Here is an 18,879-nt window from a genome sequence, read left to right as displayed (position 1 = left end):
GAATCACCGGGGGCGCTCAGGGAACGGGCCCATCCCCATGTCCCGGGTGGTGCTTCCGCTGCCCCATGCCCGGTGCCGGTCCCTCGGGGCAGGCGGAACCCCTTTGTCCGCCCGGCCCCCCGCCCGCGGCGGACGCGGCTCCGGCAGCGGCTGCCACGTCCCGGGCCGGGCGGGCGGGGCGGCGGCGGCGCGGCCAATGGCGGGCGCGGCCGGGGCGGGGCGGGCTCGGGCCTGCGCTGGGCCCGGCGCGGGGGGCGCGGCCCCGGCGCCACAGACAGCGCGGCCGCGGACCGGGGAGCACCATGTGCGGTAAGCACCGGGCCGGGGGGACCGCGGGGCCCGGGCCGGCCCCGAGCCGGCGGGAGGAGCCGCCCGGGCGGGCGCTGTGAGGCCGCGGCGCGGCTCCGGCCGGGCGGAGAAGGAGGGCAGCGGCCGCTGCCGCCACCCCGGCTGTGGCGAGAGGAGCCCCGGCCCCGTTATCCCGAATGCCGGCGCCGCGGGGAGGCGGCTCGCGCCGTGTCAGTGACCTAAAGGGCGAATTGTCGCCAGGCTGTAGCGGATGTGGCGGCAATGGACAAAGGGCCGGTGCCCCGGGCTGTGCGAGCCCCGCAGCCCCGAGCACGGGCGGCTTGCGCCCTGTGCCGCTGGGGACACCCTGCCCGCGGCCGGGGCTTCCAGCCGTGGCTCCGAAAGCCCCGGGTGACACGGGAGCCCCGGTGCACGGCACGTACGGGTGGGAAGGGGCGCTCCGGTGGCGTTTCCAGACGTGGCTCTGGTCCTGTCGGAGTCACCACTCCCACTCCGGGTGCCAAGTGCTGGTGGTGGTGTTTTTGTTTAGGCGTTACAACTCGTGATAATTTGTTTTCCACAGGTCGGTTTGGGTTGGCTCGGTGTGGGCTGGGGGGCAGAGGGGCCGTGGGTCCGGCCTGGCCCGGCTGTGCCGGAACCGTGCCCCGAGCTCGGCACAAGCCCGGGGTGAGCTCGGGCCGCCGGGGCTGGTTCTGGTTCTCCTGTGGCCGCTGTGCCTTCCACTGCGCTTCCCATGGCAGTACAGCCACCCTGCCTCATCCTTTACACACAGGAATATCATTTATCCTTTCTCTTCCTCTTCCTATCCCGTCGTCTTCATGTTTTTCCATGGAAATTTATGCAGCAGCGATCTATTGGATTTTCCTATTTTCTTTCCACACTGCCTTCTTTTTTTTTCCGGTATTTTTGTGTGAAAATTTATGCTCTAAGCGAGACTGTGGGTTTTACACTTAATGTGCAAGTTGCCATTTCTCTCATTGTTTTTGTGGGATGGAACCGGCATTGCCTTCAAGCTGTCAAGTTGTGGAGTGCTGTAGAGAATCAATCAGAGACTCATACCTCAGCTCACATTTAACACCGTGTTAATTTGTGTTAAAAGTACAAAGCGGAGCAAAGCTAAGAATAGAAAGGATAATTATTATTATAAATAGCTTGCTGCAAGAGTAGGGGATGGTTTTGGTGCCTCGTGCTTGCCTTATTTGAGATCCGGCCTTTGAAATGTGCAATATTAACATGCTGCTCTTTGTCTTTTTGGTCGTGATAAGCCCTGAAAATACCGGGCAGTTAATTAGTTGTGTTCAGGATTTAATGTGTTTCTCCCCTTTTTGATACAAGTGAAGTTCTTCTTGGATATTGAAACATTTTGTGGAAAGAGTGAGAAAAGTATTAGGGATTATTGTCTCTGGAGAGTCGGGGATGTATCCCGGAGTGAGAGTGACTTGTCTCTCCTCACTGAAGGGCTGCTGGTTTGCCTGGAGCAGAGGGCCCTGATTTCTCAGGCTGTGGCAGCTGCACGGGCCTGGTGTCGTGTTTGAGCCCTCAGACACAACATTTCTGTGATGGAGTTGTAAGTGGGGATGAATAAACATTGCTTTATCCTGCCATGCTGCCTGGTGGGTGCCCATCCACGTTCAGAGTCTTACCCAATTCACTTCACGTAGAAAGGCAGTGATTAAGATGAGTTTTAAAAGAAATAAGTATGACAATGCTGCTGCTGTTACCTGAATTCTCAGATACCTCAGTTTGTCACACTGAAGGGAGAGCTTCAGTTCACTTCATCAGCAACTTCCAGACTGGAATTATCAACGCAGTGTTTTCAGCCCGATGTTCAGGTTTGTGACCTTACGAAATCCCAAGATCTGACGGGCTTGTGCCGCTGGACAGGTAAAGGAAAGGAGCCTCAAAGTGCAGCTATAAATGCTGTTTAGATGTGCTAGGGGGGTTGTTTCTGATAGTGTTAGTGAAAAATAGGGTTTGTCCTTGGTGTGTATCAGAAACTTGCAGTTTGAACACCTGGCCAGGTATGAATTGGATGTGCTTTGGTCCAAGTGCACCAAACCAGTTTAATGGCATCTACAAACAGTTCAGGAAACAGGTTTTTCAAGGTAGCCAGGCTCGATAGACTGTTCTGTAAATCAGTAAACCTGTCATATGCCATGGCTGATTTTTTAATGACAAAAAGGGATTGTAGAATTTAGGTCTTGGATTGTAGAATTTCAGTCTTGTTTTACTAGTGATTACTGAAGATAAAAATGGGCTTAGGAAAGACTTGAGTTTCTAGTTCTGGGGTTACGTGTACGTCAGTGGGGACATTCAGGCCTCCCACATCTGTGACACCTGGGTGTACCTGGTGTCTGCCTTGGAGTGGAGCATGGAGCAGTGGCTGTGGCCCAGAGTGAGCCCCTGGAATTGCTGCTCTGGTTGTTTACTCTCGACAGGAGAAATATCCTGCCCTTTTTAGCTGGAGAGGGAGCTGTGTGCGTGGGCAGCGAGAGAAGTGTCCAGTGGACAAATGTGGATCCCCACGGAGTGGATGTTTTTGTGTTTTGCTTTTTTCCCAGCCTGGAGGTGATGAATTGAGTGTCAGCTCTCCCCTGTGCAGCTCCCAGACATAACAATGACAGTGAGCTTGGGCCTGACCTTGTGCTCCTCAGACTGGGCAGAAAAAGGGATGTTTTGGTTCAGGGGTTGGCGCCTCCCTGAACGGCCAGGCAGCAGCAACAGGAGCTCCTCCAGTGGGGCTGAGCAGCAGTTCTGGGATAAGGGATTCCTTGGAATGGCCAGGTGGATGTACTGATAACAAGGTCCATGGAAATGAGTTAACAGTAATAGGGTAAAGGAATTTGGAAGTAAACCCTGCCTGAAGGCTTTTCTACTTTAGTAGGGAAAGGATTATGAGAAGCAATTCCTGAGTAACTTCATGGCTCTGGAGAAGGTCATTTACCTGGAAGTGGTGATTCATTTCATTTGCCTGTGAATGTCCCATGAAATAAAAGAACCTGAGCTCCGAAAAAGCTCACAGGAAAATAAAGTTCTCAGAAAAAGTATTGTGACTGTCAGCTTTAGAAATCAACAATGTCCATTTGTTGAAAATGTTATTCTGTTAAAATTACCAACTGTTTATGGGAAATTCTTTATGCAGCTGGTGGTAAGAAGGCCTAGGATTTGTGCTTGAGTTTTAGAAATCAGCTCTGTGAGAGAGTTGAGTGTCAGAAGCAGCTGAATGCCTGTTCTGGTGGTTCCCCAGGTAAAGTGTTTAAGGCAAACCTGCAGGAAAGGAAATGGTTTATATTCTAGATTATATTGCTCGAGATATTTCACTTGAAAGAAATATATGCAGAATTTACTACTGTGGATCTTAGCATGATTCAAGAGTTGTCTGATAAGCTGACATGCCTGGATTTATCTTTCCAGTCCACACGTGCAAGGAAGGTCCTGTGTCAGGTTAGTAGTTGAAACGTTTTATTATGCTGATTCTGAAGTGCTTTCGTGTCAGTCCTGAGGTGTGTCAGTATGTTCCAGACAGGGGTGTTGTGTTTTCTGAGGCTGTCAGGTAGGGATTCCTGCGGTATCCTTGCTGCTCTCCTCTTGTAGCTGGGACTTCACAATTGCAAACAGTGCAGCACGAGAAGGAAGTTCCCAGGGTTGTGTTTTTTGTTTCATGTGTATTTTGCCTCAAACAATGCCAGCTCGGGGCTCTCATCAAGGCAGAGTGATTGAGTGTCACGGTATATCCTGGTTTTCTGGAGTGCTTCCTCTTGCTGGCTCGTTCTGCAGTGTTAGAGGGCAGGCGTGACGTTCTTGCTGAAAGCACTTGTGTGGAAGGGCGTCTAAATGTGTACTGAAACCAAAACTCCTTGTTTGGGTCTGCCGGGGCCCTGAAACTCGCGGTGGGCTGGTTTGGGGAACATTCTGCTCAAAGCTTGTGCATTCTCAGCACCTGGCATCCAGGCTAGGGGTGCACCGTGTGGGACCCTGATGGGACTCCGTGGATTTGCCGTGGAATTCCATCCAAACCAACGTTTCCATTGAGTGATTTCAATGAACTGTCACTTTGATGGAGAAATTGTCACTTCTGAGAGGGCTCCTAACAAAGCTTTGTGCACTTGATGTCTTCTCATGTCTCGAGCTGTGTCGATTGATTTCAGTCTAAGCTCAGGGAGGGAGGGAGCAAGGCTTGAGCAGGGCATTGTGACTCGGGGAAAACGTGTCTCTGGTGTGTGACAAAGGCCTTTGCTGGGCTGGGAGGTGGAGTTGGGTGTTCTGTGGCTGCATGAAGTGACCCTTTGTTCACTTGGAGTGAAAGGAGGGTTTTTGGTGAAGGGACATTGTGACACCCGGGCACCGTGGGGATCCCCACTGCACAGTGACACAGGTGGCACCCATGGCTCGAGGTCTGATTCCAGAGGAGGCTTCTCTCTTCAGAGCCCTGTTGGTGGCTGCTGGGAGAAGGAAACATTTTTCAGAAATACTCTTAGGTCAGTGAAGTATAAAGAGCACTTTGCATCTTTTTTTTCCTCATCAGTGTTTCTGTCGAGGGCAGTGGAACTGTACATGAAAGCGGGAATGGTTACAAGGTGTGACTGCTCAGACATTCCTGAACGATCCAGTAGTTAAGAGACAGGAAAAATGCTGTTTGCTAAATGGGGATTCAAACTTTCCCCAGCTATGAAGAATTACATCATTACAGGATGTTTGTAAAAGGGAAAATGAAACACATTTGTAAATATTTCCAAAAATGAAGTTTATTTACACATAGTTCATTATGATAAGTAACACAAATGGGAGATAAGCCTTCAAATATTGGATTTTAGCCCGTAGACTAGTAAGTCATGCATTTAGGAAGACTTGTGTTCTTTTACAGGAGCCTTCTTGCCTCATTTTTTACTTTTATGGTGTGTCATTTATGCATATTCTATTTTTATTTAATTTTTTCCTGTTTTCTCCAAGGTGAGTTTTAAACCTCCCTGTCTCACTTGCCTTCTCATTTGTAAAATGTTGTACTAGTTTGCAAACAAACCAGTGGGAGGCACCAAGTCAGAATAACAATTTAATGGGAAAATTTAAAAAAAAGGCAGAAAACACTGGTTCAAAGTGACAGTGTCAGGATGCAACCTGACACCCTGTTAGTCAGGGTAGCAGCAGCAGTCCGATGAGATGGGGGCTGCCATCCTCCTGAAGTGCTGGATGTGGTTCTGTCGGAGCAGTGATCCTGTAGAAGGGGCTGCTCCTCCTCAGAAGGTCCAGTGGTGGCTGTGTAGCTCCTGTGCTCTGGGAATCCCGTGGAAAGGGTGTCTGTGGTGTTGGGAATCTCAGATGATATCCAGGATGGGATGCTTGGTTCCTCCCTCTGGGTGGAGCATCTCACAATGGGATGATGAGTTGTGAGGCCGGGCGTTGATGGGCTCATTAACAGAAGATGGTCCGGAGGGAGGAAGCAAGGAAACCCTGCCCCACCTGGTTCCAGCAGCTCCTGGGGATGGGCATAGAACACACTGCAACCCAGGACAGATGTGTTGCTCACAGATGAGTTCTTAGAATTTGATTTTCCCAGTGGCATCTCCACTATCATTCCAGCTATTTTCCTCTTAGGATCTAAAAGCTGAGCTGAATCAAAACTGTCTCTCCCAGGTTCTGTTTTTTTGGAGAGTGTGTCTGTATTTCGCAGCGCTAACACTGCGTTTGTGTTTCTTCTGGTTTCCTTAGTTTTCATAGTCTCTGTGCTTTCTGAGAAGAAGCACTGAATTCCTTGGGTTGGTTTTTTTTGGGAGGGTTGGGTTTTTTTTGTGGCATTCTTAGTCTTGGATTCAGTTTTTTTCACAGGCCTCATGAATAATCTTCATATAATTGTGCTGTAATTAATAGCTGTTTTCAATGCCTGAGACAAATGCCAAGCTGGCTCCTTTCTGGACGGGTGTTTTGTGTTTGTTTGCAGTACAGGCAGGGATAAACACTCCAGCTTTCCCTCTCCTCTCAGCTGAGCCACCCCTCCCTGTGGGGAGGCCGCTGCCACTTTGTGCCCGTTTCGTCGTGCCCTGCCAGCAGCTGGGATCTGGGGCAAGCAGTCAGGGTTTGGGCTGCTGGCTGGAGTTTTTTACTGTAGGTATGACTGAACTTGCTGTAATCTGCAGGGAAAACAACTTCTCAGGTCACTGTCTGTTTTGGGTTCAGATTTAATGAAGGTGTCCAAAGTCAACCCTTCTGGAGGGAACCAGATTCAGAATAAGCTGCAATCCTTGTGCCAGAAGCCATCCTTTGGGTCCTGGAGCATTCCCTGGCACCCCTCATCCCTGCCATCCTTTGGGTCCTGGAGCATTCCCTGGCACCCTTCATCCCTGCCATCCTTTGGGTCCTGGAGCATTCCCTGGCACCCCTCATCCCTGCCATCCTTTGGGTCCTGGAGCATTCCCTGGCACCCCTCATCCCTGCCATCCTTTGGGTCCTGGAGCATTCCCTGGCACCCCTCATCCCTGCCATCCCTCGGTCCCAGTCCATTCCCTGGCACCCCTCATCCCTGCCATCCCTCGGTCCCAGTCCATTCCCTGGCACCCCTCATCCCTGCCATCCCTCGGTCCCAGTCCATTCCCTGGCACCCCTCATCCCTGCCATCCCTCGGTCCCAGTCCATTCCCTGGCACCCCTCATCCCTGCCATCCTTTGGGTCCTGGAGCATTCCCTGGCACCCCTCATCCCTGCCATCCCTCGGTCCCAGTCCATTCCCTGGCACCCCTCGGACACGCCGCTCCCTGCCCAGGCCGGCGACACGGCCGGGCTGAGCCGGGTGTGAGGTGGCAGAGCACACAGAGCGAGTTTGCTGTTCTCTGCTTCCCCTCCACCTTCCCTACAGTTCTTCTCTCCCCTCTTGGCACTCTCCATAGGTGTCCCACTGCTCCTTCCCCACCCTTTCCCTGCAGCCCATCCTGCCCGTGCCCTGCTGGGAAGAAGGGCCCCCTCTGTGCTCCATCAATGGGGCCCTTGTGCTTTCACACTGGTGCTGTTCTCTGGGAAGCACGTCCGGGAGCCAGGCTGGCCACAGCAGGAATTCAGTGCTCAGATCCCAGAGCACCTCAGCACCTCTCCTCGGCCCTGGCTGTGTATCCCACCGGGGTGGGCTTCGGTGCTGTGCCCTGGAATGACTTCCCGGGCGGCTGTGCCTGAGTGGGGCTGGGCTGTGCCGTGGCAGGGGAGCTGAAATGCCACCGAGGGCTGCAAGGGTTGAAGGTGCTTCTGGAGAGCTCCGTGAAGGCCCCAGCACCATCAGAAGGGGGTGTGAGGCTCCAGGGATTGGGTGGGAATGGGATTCAAGGTACATAAAACACGGAGAGGTTTCAATGCAAATGATTTAGGTAATTTGGAAAAATGCAGGCAGCGTTCATGAGCCCATAGTTCCTTATGTTGGCCTTGATTGTTGTGGAGCAGCTGTACTTTGGATGGTGTCCCGGGAGGTGTTTGGTGTGCAGGGCGGTGTCAGGGACAGGCTGCTGCAGCCCAGCTGCCTCCAGAAGAGTTCAGATGTGCTGGTTCTCTTTGCTTTGTGCACACTTGTCTTATGTGTAACTCTGCCAGTGCTCTGCGTGTTTGTACGAGGAAAGGGGCTGCTCCAGCTCCTGCTAACAAAGCAATCTGCTCTGTGCTCCTTCCTGCTGTAAGGCCTGCGAGTCATTTAAGGATTTTAGGCATCCAGGACATAGCTGAAACGTGCCATCCTTCAGCTGTTTGGAGTCAGCTCACTTGCAACAGGGAAGCTGCTGTTTGCCTGAAGTTGGCAGTTTTTAGAAACAGAGTGAACAAAGTATCTCAAATTGAAAAACTGTTTTTTTTTGTCAGGAGGGTGGGGATGAGGGTTTGGACATGGGAGAGCGTGGGGCAAAGCATCCGCCAGAGGTTTGGAGCGCAGCAGAGGTGGTTCACTGCCCTCAGGGGTTTGTCTGCTGAGCTTTGAGCTGTGGATAGGGAGGTTTGTGCAGGAGGAGCTCACCCTGTCCGTGGAGTTACTGGATCCAACACTCAGGTTGACCAGGTAGCAGCAGCCCTGTGTGCCCTGTTGGTTTGGGATGTCAGGAGCAATGGAAATGGAACGGAATTTTTATAAACGTGGTCCTGATAATCTTGCAGGTGGTTTGGGGAAATGAAGGCAGAAGCTTAAGAAGCAAAGTGAAAAGCTCCTTTTCCATTTTTTCCCCTTCATCTGACTAGGATTAAGAAAGAGGAATGCTTGAATGTGCGGTGTGGAAGAAAATCAGTGAGGTGTGGTGTGCTCTGCTGGCAGCAGAGGTGCAGGGAGGTGTAACTTCTAAAGGGAATGGGAAGAAGCTTGGGATAAACTTATCCTGAGACCTGTCCATGGTCCCTCAGCATTGAGTAGTCCATACTTCTGCTTCTAAAATAAAGACATTGAAAGGCTTTGAATTATTTAGTTTAAGTCCAAAACACAAACAGCTTAAGACTGCATTTTTTCAAATGTTCTGTGGGTAAATGTAAGAATTTATGTTCCAAAAGCCACCTTGGGAGTAAAACTCATGAATAAAAGTTTAGGATCTGCATGGCAGCACCCTCAGGAAAATATCAAAGATTGGGATGCCTTAAGAAGGACTTTATGTCTTTGTGTGTGGGGGACTGAATTCCGTTCTCCTCAAGAGGTTTTGATAAAGTTTCTCGAATTGCAAACCTGGCATTCCCAGTCACTTACACAGATGGATGTTTGTGTGAAACTGGTCTTGCTTTTACTCCACACAGATATTTTCTCCTTTCAAATGTCACAGGGTGAAGCTGTAGGTTTCAAGTAGGGATATTTGTAGCATCCAGTAAATGTCTTCTCATCCTGCTGCTTCGTGGTGGCACCAAGGGGAATTGTTCCGAGCCGGAGCTGGCATTAGAGATTGAGGAATTTGTGTAAAAATAGAAGCAACAATTCCTCTTCCTTTGCAACCTACAGGAAGGAGAGCTCCATTAGTTTGGGAGTCTTAGTTTGCATGAGTGAAATAATTGTTTTTCTTAGTGAGTCTGTGGGAGGAACTTGGAAGAAGCTATTGGAGGAAGAATTCCTTTCTCTGACGGTTCTTCAGCTCCACGTGAGGGAACCTCGATTTGTTCACCTGCAGGGATGAGTTTCCTGTGCCCTGTGTTGTCTCCTGACAGCTCATCCTGTTGTGTACGTCCACCTTACAGGGAAATTCCTTCTCCCATCATGCCCAGGCCTGTCCTGCTCAGCTGCTTTCAGTGGTTTTGGGTAGTTTTGATCTCTTGACTGTCAGTGATGTCTCTGTTGAGCCTTGGTTGGGGCAGGCAGAGCTGGGAGTGCAGTGGGAGCTTCCCGCAGGCACAGAGGCTGCTGGAGTGGGAACCTGGTGCTCACAGAGAGCTTCCCCAGCTGGGATTTTGGTGTAAAATGAGTCTCTTTCCCCCCCCACAGGCATCTTTGCTTACCTGAACTACCATGTTCCCCGGACGAGGCGGGAGATCCTGGAGACCCTCATCAAAGGGCTGCAGCGCCTGGAGTACCGGGGCTACGACTCCGCAGGTACCTGTCTGAGCTGCACTGGCTCTGCTGGGAACTTGGGCTCTAAGTGATGGTTTTTATGGTGTGATTGTGAATGGTTTCTACCACCTTCTGCTTTTGAAGAAAGCTGGAACACAAACTGGATGTGCCTGTGGTCAGAGGTTTGGATTAACTTCAATATACAGATTTCTATAAACATTCTTGAGGGCTTTTGTTTTTTCCTCCTAACGCTTTCAAAATACTGACAAGGTGACAAAGAGAAAACTGAGTTCTAATCTAAGGGGTATCTAGCCTTTATGTGGAGGGCCAGCTATTGGAGAAAGGGCTCTGGAAGAATCAAAAAGGGCAGAATTTGTTTACATAAAATACTGTAATAACTTTTCAACTTGACCCTCGTTCTTCGTGTTCCATGGTGGGGTTTAGGTGTGGGACTGGATGGCGGAAATGACAAAGACTGGGAAGCCAATGCTTGCAAAATCCACATTATCAAGCAGAAGGGGAAAGTGAAGGCTCTGGATGAAGAGGTTCACAGTAGGTATCTCCCTTTCCTCCTTTGCCTGCCCTCTTCCCTTGACATGTCCTCTCACCTCGTTTTATTTTAAATATCACCTGTTTTACCCACAAACACCGTATTTCCAAGTAACTTGTGTGTAAAGAGCCAGAGATGTAAACGCTCAGGGATGAGCTGTGAAGAGCCTGGTGATTCTGTGGTCGTTGGTGTGAAGCTACAGAGAAGTCCTGATTTTTTCAAGACAAATGAGTTGCCTCCTACTAAAGTAAGATAGACCTGAAATGCATCATGGAAAACAGACAAGAAAAACTCATAAACAAGCACCCAAAAAACGCCTTGAACTGAGAGTAGAGGAATTAGCAGGAGATAATTATCAAGACCTAGATCTTGGGCAGAAGGAGAAATGCTGTAAGGACCTCCCCAGCTGGGTGTTAAATGTTCCCATGGAAGACTTGTCCCAGCTCGAGCCGTCTGTCCCGTGGGGCCGGGCTCTGCAGTGGCTGCAGAGGGCACTGGTGTGTGTCACTGTCACGTTGATTGGACTGCAGAGACCGAGGGCTTCTGCATCTCCTTCTGCCTCTTTGTGTTCCCTTGATTAAACCTTAAATTCATTAAATCTGCGCTCAGTGCAAAGATGCACAAAGTCGCTGGGAGTGGAATACAGGCTGTGTGAGGGTGGGGAGGTGCTTTTCAGAGCAGTCAGAATCTCAACTTCACATTCAGAAGGTGCTGTGTTGTAATTCAGGTCTTTTTAACCCATTCTTGTGTTCACCTGAGGTGCAGAGTGCTGAGTGTCCCAGAGGGAGGTGGGTCAGTCTAATCTTAGGGTAAACCAGGAGCCAGAAAGCCCAGACGAGGTGGGGTGTGTGGTACAGAAATAGGAGATGGACAGAGGATTCCTGAAGGGAGGTTTTCCTGCTCAAGAAAATGTCAGGATATACAGTTTTAAAAAGATTGTGGAAACACTTGTGCAGCGAGAGGAGTATTTTTTTTCCCAAAAGAAATATTCATGCTCATGGTAGACTTTGGAGAGAGCGGGGTTAGGGATGCATGAATAACCATGGTGGTGTGCAGGGCTGGCTCAGCCACAGGTGACAGGATGGCAAGGAGCACTCCTGAGGGACAGCTCAGGGTTGGATTCTTCCTTAAAGGTTGCTTTTTGTTCTGGCAGAGTGAGGAATGCAGGGCTGTTTTCTGCGTACATCTGCCTTGCCCTGAAACCCCTTGAGGTTTTGGTTGGACTTTGATGATCCTAAAGGTCTTTTCCAACCTTGACAACTCTGTGATTCTGTCCTGTGGGATTTGCTGGCCCTGTCAGCATTGCTGCCCTGTAGTCCCCAAGGCCTGGTGAGACTCCCAGCTTGACCTGGGGTGTGGACAACCCCTCAGGACTAAAACTTTCTGCTGCAGAGCAACAGGACATGGACCTGGACATCGAGTTTGACGTTCACCTGGGGATCGCCCACACGCGCTGGGCCACGCACGGGGAGCCCAACCCCATCAACAGCCACCCTCAGCGCTCTGACAAGAACAATGGTCAGTGCCCTCCCCGGACCCTTGGCTCCTCAGCAGCTCCTGGAGCCTCTGGGAGAGCTGCCTGCCCCTCCATGTCCCGGGAGGGGTGGCTGGGCACCGGCAGTGGGTTCATTCAGGCCGTGGTGCTGAGCCCACTGGGCTTGGACTCGGGTTCTGGCCACGGGGAGTGTTCCCAGCAGTGAGGGATCCTAGGAAGGGTTGGGGTGGGTGCCCAGGGCTTGGGTGGGTGCGTGGGCACAGGGCAAGGAGGGGCAGACGGAAGGAAATGGGATGGTGGGAATTTTCGTGGCTGTTCTTTGGAATGGAATTTCGTAAACTTTTTTCCCCCTAATTCCCCCCTGTAGGGAATGGGGTTGGTGTGCTCGGGGCTGTCACAGCGTGGGCTGTGCTGGCTGTGGCTGCCCAGGGGACAGCAGTGCTCAGCTGGCAGCAGCAGCAGCACGGAGTTCACTGCTCCCAACAGGATGGGAGCTGCCAAGTGCTCAGGTGCCTGCAGGGGCTTTGCAGGGTCTGGGTAGCCCTGGTGCCACCCAGGTCACTGCTATCCCCCCTATCCCAGCTGTGCCAATGGGGCAGAGCAGGGAATGGCACCAGGAGGTGAAATGTGCTTTATTCTGCCGAGGGCCTGTCCCACTGGAATGTGTGTGGGCTCTGCTGCCAGGCTGGGGCTGGCACGGGGCTGAGCAGGGCCTTTCCTCTGTCCTCAGAGTTCATCGTCATCCACAACGGCATCATCACCAACTACAAGGACCTGCGGAAGTTCCTGGTGAGTGACCCCTGGGGGGTGAGACCCTCCCTTCTTTCCCACTCCCCTCTTCTCTCTCACCCTTCCCAGCTCACTCCCCCTCTTGTATTCTCACTCTCACTCTCCCATTTGCACTCCCCACTCGCCCCGTTCCTTCACTCACATTGCTCCACTCACTGCTCACTCATCTCTCAGTCATTCCCCCACTCACATTCACTCCCACCTCCATTCATGTTCCCCCACTCATATTTTTGCACTCCCACCCATATTTTCACTCACTCCTCCCCTTACACTCACAGACTCTCCTACTCTGTGGGTGCGTTCTCACATTTACATCCCCCCTTCCCTCCCTACGTCACTCCCACTCCCCACATTCCCCCACTCATATTCTGACATTCACACACTGTCCTGCTCACACCCCCCAACTTCCACTCCCTCCTCATCCCCCACTCATTCTCCCACTGAGACTTCCCCACCCAAACCCTCTCCCTGGGTCCCCCCACCCCGACTCTCCCCCTCACATTCTCACAGTCCTCCACTCCCCTCACACTCCCACTCACTGCCCTCTTCTCCTCTCCTTGTATTGCAATTTGAAAGGTGGGAAGGAAGGATGGAAGGAAATTGTGAGAAGAGGAGAAAAAGAAGGAAAAACGAAAGGCAGAAAAGTAAAAGAGGAAAAGCAGAGCAAAGAATGGGGAAAAAAGAGAGGAAAAAAGGAGGAACAACTGCAGTATGGAAGGGTAAAAAGAAAGGAAAGAAGAATGGGTGGAAAGAAAAGGAAGAGCAGGAAAAAGGAAAGGCAAGAAAAAGGGAAGGAAAAGTCAATATGAGGGAGGAAGGTAGGAGCAAAGAAAAGGAAAAACATAAGAAAAAGAAAAAAGTTAAAGGCAAGGTGAAGGGAGTAGTCAAAACAAAGGAAGGCAGGTGGGAAGGAAGGCAAAGGCAGGTGGAAGGGAAGGCAGAGGGCTGGTCACCCACACGGGCTGTCCCTGCAGGAGAGCAAGGGCTACGACTTCGAGTCGGAGACGGACACGGAGAGCATCGCCAAGCTGGTCAAGTACATGTACGACAACCGCGAGAGCGACGACATCAGCTTCACCACGCTGGTGGAGAGGGTCATCCAGCAGCTGGTAATGCTGCGGGCAGGGAGGGCAGCTGTGGGACGGACACAGTGGGACAGACACCCCTACCCCCCCCTAAAAAACAACCCCTGCCCTCCAGCGCTGCCAGGGCACTGCAGCACCAGCCCGTGCCACTGCTGCAGGATGCTCTGGGGCACGTGCTAAGGCATGAACCTCTGACAGTTCATCTCAGGTGTACATTCGGTTTTCTTGAGCATTTGTCAGTATTCGTCTGGGTAATGAATAAATTTTGGGGCACGGCAGCACCTGGAGGCCTCCAGCCCTTGGCTGGGGTGGTGAGAGCGGGGAGGGAGCCGGCCTGGGAGAGCCTGTGCTGCTTCCAATCCTTCCTGAAGCTCGGTCCGGGATTGCTGCTGACCCCTGGTGGGAGCTGCTCCGCGGAGCCTCTGCTTCCACTGCCTGGTGATGTGCAGGAACAGGATCCACCACAGTTCACCTCTCACCCCCCAGCACCTGGTTCCGCTGAGTTCCTCACTGCTTTACCTGCCAGGAGCTGTTGCAGCAACAGGCCAAGAACTTGTGTTGCTGGCAGGTTGTGGCACCTCATCTGAGCAAACACTTGTTGCTTCTTTTGGTTCTGGTGCTTCTTTTATCAGAGCTTTGCCTTTGGGTCCCCTCACCGCACCCTGAGCTAAAGCAGGAGTCACTTGGATAACCAAGGGAGTCTGAGTGTCTCTCTGGGGGTTCAGGACTCATTCAGTGGTGGAGGATGTGCTGCCAGGCTCAGGGGAGGGACACCCTTCCAGGATGGGGGGCTGGAGCTACAGGAGGTTCTGAAAACATCTGTGAAACCTCTCTGGTGTCTCTTCCATGTCCACAGAAACACAGGAGCAGTTTCTGTGCTGGGAACACTGAAATGGTGCCCAGCCCTCAGATAACAGAAGGGATGAACAGTTTGTTTCTCTTGTTCCAGGAAGGAGCTTTTGCCCTTGTGTTCAAGAGTGTTCATTACCCTGGGCAGGCGGTTGGTACCAGGTGAGTGTTGCCATGTGAGGAACATTCTTGCACCCTGTCTGTCACTTGTTTTTGTACCCCCACGTCAGAAGACAGAGCAGAGATCATTCTTACCACACTGCATATGCAGGTGAGAGGGTGACTGTTTTTAATTTCCTTTCTCTTGTTCTCCATCTCTCATAACAGAAAGTTCCCAGAAATACTTTGGAAATTTCTTATTTCCTGGTCTGGAACAGCTTGGTTTTGGTATCCTCTGGTTATGATCTGAAGGGAGATGATTTTACCTTTTCCTTTGTGCTTGCCCTTGTGGCAGCACTTGGACAAGTCCTGCATTTGGCCTGGAATTTGGGCCAGCCTTGTGTTCAGGTTTTCTATCCCACTTTTAAACACCAGCATCAGCTGGGGTGGTTTCACTGTGTGTGTGCCTCCACAGGGGTTGAACTTAAGTGCCAAAGCCTGTTTGTAGGCATGTCCAGTGAGGAGCAGTCCCTGCTTCAGGTGTGCAGTGACTCTTGGGAATTTTGTCTAACCCTGATGCAGGTTGCTCGCATCCCTGGGTTCTTTATTCTTTGTGTTTGCACCCCGTGTTTGCAGCAGCAGCTGCTCTGGGAGCCTCTGGCTGTGCCCTGGTGCACCTGAGCTGCTGCTGGGGAGCAGAGCCCCAGCGTGGGGTGTGGGGGTGTCCCCGGGGTGCTGAGGCTGTCCCTGTGTCCCTGCAGGCGAGGCAGCCCCCTGCTCATCGGCGTGCGCAGCGAGCACAAGCTCTCCACCGACCACATCCCCATCCTGTACCGCACAGGTGAGTGGGGAGCTCCTCCCCTCGCTGCAGGGCACGGGCACACACAGCTGTGGGCTCTGAAATACAGACTTCAGCTGTACTTTGGAAATGAAAACGTTACTGGAGACGTTTTTTTAAAAGCAAGTTTTTAACCACATGTTCTACCCACCATATAGCTCAGGTTATAGGTGTTAGTTACCTCAGGTTGGCCTCTAGTGTTGTAATCAAAGATTTAATGTCCAGTTATTACAAGGAAAATTCATCTTACTGTAGTAGAATAAAGTATAGTCATGGAATGGTTTGGGTTGGGAGGGAGCTTAAAGCCCATCTTGTTCCATGGGCAGGGACACCTTCCATTATCCCAGGTTGCTCCAAGCCCTGCCCAGCCTGGCCTTGGACACTTCCAGGGATGTTGGAATATATAATTATATATATATATAATATATATATGTATAATATATATATATAATGTATAATAAATTAAACAGTACAGTTAAACTGAAGTCTGTATTCTGTGTGTGGCATGTTGGCATTTGTGAGCCTGGTAGTTTTCAAGAACAAAGAGGAGAGAGCTTTGCAGGCTGGAGCTTGGCACTGTCACCTTGCCCCTGCCACCCCACGCCATTTTTAGAAGCTGTTCCCCTTTGTGGGACAATGTGTGTTTATGTTGTCTGTCCATCCTGCTCTCCCATGTGTTCTACCACCACAGACACCCTTGAAAATGAAGAGTGACTTAGAATTACTCTGTAACTCACTGCTGTCAGAGGGGTCTGAACCTGTCCAGTCCCTGGGCTTGTGTTCTGAGCAGTGCAGGGATCCAAAGGAATTGCTCTCCTGCCCTGCTGCCTCCTAGCAGTGTAGCTGCTGATCCCCTGCTGCAAGAACCAGCCCCAGGAGCTTTGCCTTTTGATTGGATAATTAGCAGTAATATTAATGCATTTATGTAACACTATATATTTTTACTGATTATCTGAAGTTTGTTTTTTTTTTTTTTTCCAATTGCACTTTCAGCTGTACAATCTATGGATCATTCTTTTGATGGAATATCCATAAAAATGGAGGAAGGTGCCTACCAGAGAAAAGCTAGTACTTGAAATTTCAGACAAATCCTCCAGTTCCTTTGGAAAGGAATCAAATGAGACCAAGATGCATTGTCTTTTTAATATGTGGTTATTGCTTTCCATGCAGTGTAGTGAAACAAGTGGGAGAGTCCAAATTCCTTCTTGATCAGAAACACCACGAGCAACACATGGGAAAATCCACCCATCCCATTTCAAATATTGGGACATAATGCCCAGCATATGTGGAAAAGTGATGACAGTGCAGGTTGTACTGAGTGTTCCTGCAGCTCTGGCTGCAGAAGGAAACAGTGAATTACCTTAAAAATGAACCCCACTAAAGCAGAAGGCTGCTGATAATCCTAATGCAAGCATTGCTCCAAATTCCTTCTGGAGCTGTGTCCTGCCCCTGACCACGGTGTGAATCTGAGCTGCAGCCTCTGGTGGCAGCACTAAGGTTGGCCTGAGGCTGTTCATTTATCGGGGGAACCATCTGTTGTTCACTTGAAGTGCTTTAAAGGCCAGCCCGTCCCATGATGGGATGAACCGAGTTCACATCTGAAGCAGGAGAACCCTTTTCTGAGAGGGGGAGGATCTGATCCTTGGTGACTGTAAATAATTGGGATTCCACCCTCAGCAGAGGCTCAGTGGCCTCAGGCACTCCCTGGGTAAAATATCTGACATCTCTCTTGCTGGAGGAGAAGCAGACCTAGGTTTGTTGAGAGGTGAACCAGGAGCTGGTTTGCCTGACTCCAAACATCAGGTGAGGTTTTATTTCTCTTTAGCCAGTGTATCTCTCAGTGTTTGAAGTAAAATTCTGTAGCCAGGTGAGTTCCCAGGAGCTCTGAGAACCCAAATCCCTCAGCTCTCAGAGGCACTGAGGCTTTTCTGAGTAATTGCCCCCCTGCCCCTTTTTACTGTACCTGGGTTAATTCTCCATTCTTGGGTACAGAAGGGAAGAGATTTAAAAATTTCTTCTGTGTTGCTTCTAAATTGTAGTAGATGAGGGGTTGGTGCAGTGGAGTAACAATCAGATTATCTATAGATAAATGGACAAATCCACAGATAAAATAAAACTCATAACTGGCTGAAAATACTCACTGTAACTCCCTAACCCAGCCTTGGTGATGGCACACACAGTGCACGTGTGTGCACAATAAGCACCCCCCAGTGCACAGCCTGTAACGAGGAAAGCAATGCAACATAATAAAGTCAATGCAGGGAAATGATCTATTTCGAGACACCAAATTTGCATGTTCTGATCAGGTCTGGGGTGCTTCTGTGGGGGAGTGGCCACTAACAGCTCTGCTCTGTCCTGTCTCAACAACAAAGGCGTTGTTTTCCTCCTTTACTGACTTCATAACTGAACTGGAAGGCTCTAAATCACTGGCTGAGTGGACCTTTTTTACTGAGTATCAACATGAAAGCAGTATTTTTCCTTCACATTTTCATCTGCAGAAGTGTAGATTAGAACACCACGAGCTCTGCTTGCATCACTGAATCAGATCAGTGTCTAGTAGGTGAAACAACATCAAGATTATGGAATAAATATAGAATGGAGTAACTTCAGTGTTATTGTTCTTCAGCAATGGTCCCATTTTGGTGGATAAGCTGATTAATCCACCCCCACCCTCCCCATACCCTGCACAGTGACTGGCAAATAATTTTGCTCGAGGCTGGTGCTGAGCAGTAGGTGTTGGGTGCCTCATCTGCATCCCTGATGAGCTTCACCACTGAGAAGCAGTGTGGAGGAGGAGGATGAGATGGTATTGGGAATTGCCAGAGTACTCCAGAAAGGATCCTTGGTGAAACACTGAGCTTTTAGGACAGATTTTTCCAGAGCTGATTCGCAGTTCTGGATGCCTCCCTGGCCAACAGCACAGGTCTGATTTTCTGATTAGGATGAGGTGGTTGGTTGATAGTGCAGGAGCAATGCAGAGCTCTTAATCCCAGACTTCCTGAGCTGTGAGCTCAGCCAGACAGAAACAGGTTTGGGTTCCACCTGCGGTGCTCAGGGGAGCTGTGTGGTCACACAGGTGGCAGCTCTGAAAGAATTTCCCCAGTGCTGAGAGTAACAGACCATGAAGGAGCAATGCTGGTCCGTTTCTGGGGGCTCAGGAGAGTCTCACCAGACAGGAACATGGGAGAAGCTTAAACTGATCAACAGGGCAGGGAAATGTGGCTGCTCATAAAGCATTTTGAATTCTCTGCTAGTGGAGCCACACAAAACTTTAATTTGGATTTTTTCCTGATAAATTCCTCTAAACGTAAAAGTGCACTGGTAATACACTTGCAGACTTATTAAAAAACACAGAAATCTCTTGCAAGCAAACTGAGAAATGGGCACA

At 50.5% G+C, this 18,879-nt stretch overlaps 1 protein-coding gene across 3 annotated transcripts in view; it reads left to right on the top strand.

Annotated features, from left to right (window-relative positions):
* The first annotated feature begins 249 nt into the window (after nucleotides 1–249).
* GFPT1 (glutamine--fructose-6-phosphate transaminase 1) overlaps nucleotides 250–18,879 on the top strand; it is a 34,078-nt gene continuing 15,448 nt past the window's right edge. For all 3 annotated transcript variants that reach the window (XM_082298146.1, XM_082298145.1, XM_082298144.1), the window contains exons 1-8: nucleotides 250–309; nucleotides 9,721–9,828; nucleotides 10,231–10,338; nucleotides 11,729–11,854; nucleotides 12,562–12,620; nucleotides 13,595–13,729; nucleotides 14,655–14,716; nucleotides 15,415–15,494. In XM_082298146.1, the coding sequence (XP_082154272.1) occupies nucleotides 303–309; nucleotides 9,721–9,828; nucleotides 10,231–10,338; nucleotides 11,729–11,854; nucleotides 12,562–12,620; nucleotides 13,595–13,729; nucleotides 14,655–14,716; nucleotides 15,415–15,494 (685 nt within the window). In that variant the 5' untranslated portion in view covers nucleotides 250–302. The remainder of the gene's footprint in view (nucleotides 310–9,720; nucleotides 9,829–10,230; nucleotides 10,339–11,728; nucleotides 11,855–12,561; nucleotides 12,621–13,594; nucleotides 13,730–14,654; nucleotides 14,717–15,414; nucleotides 15,495–18,879) is intronic.

Source organism: Coloeus monedula (assembly GCF_965178545.1).
Source record: "Coloeus monedula genome assembly, chromosome: 28".
Taxonomy (NCBI): Eukaryota; Metazoa; Chordata; class Aves; order Passeriformes; family Corvidae; genus Coloeus; species Coloeus monedula.
This window is presented reverse-complemented; position numbering and strand designations above follow the sequence as displayed.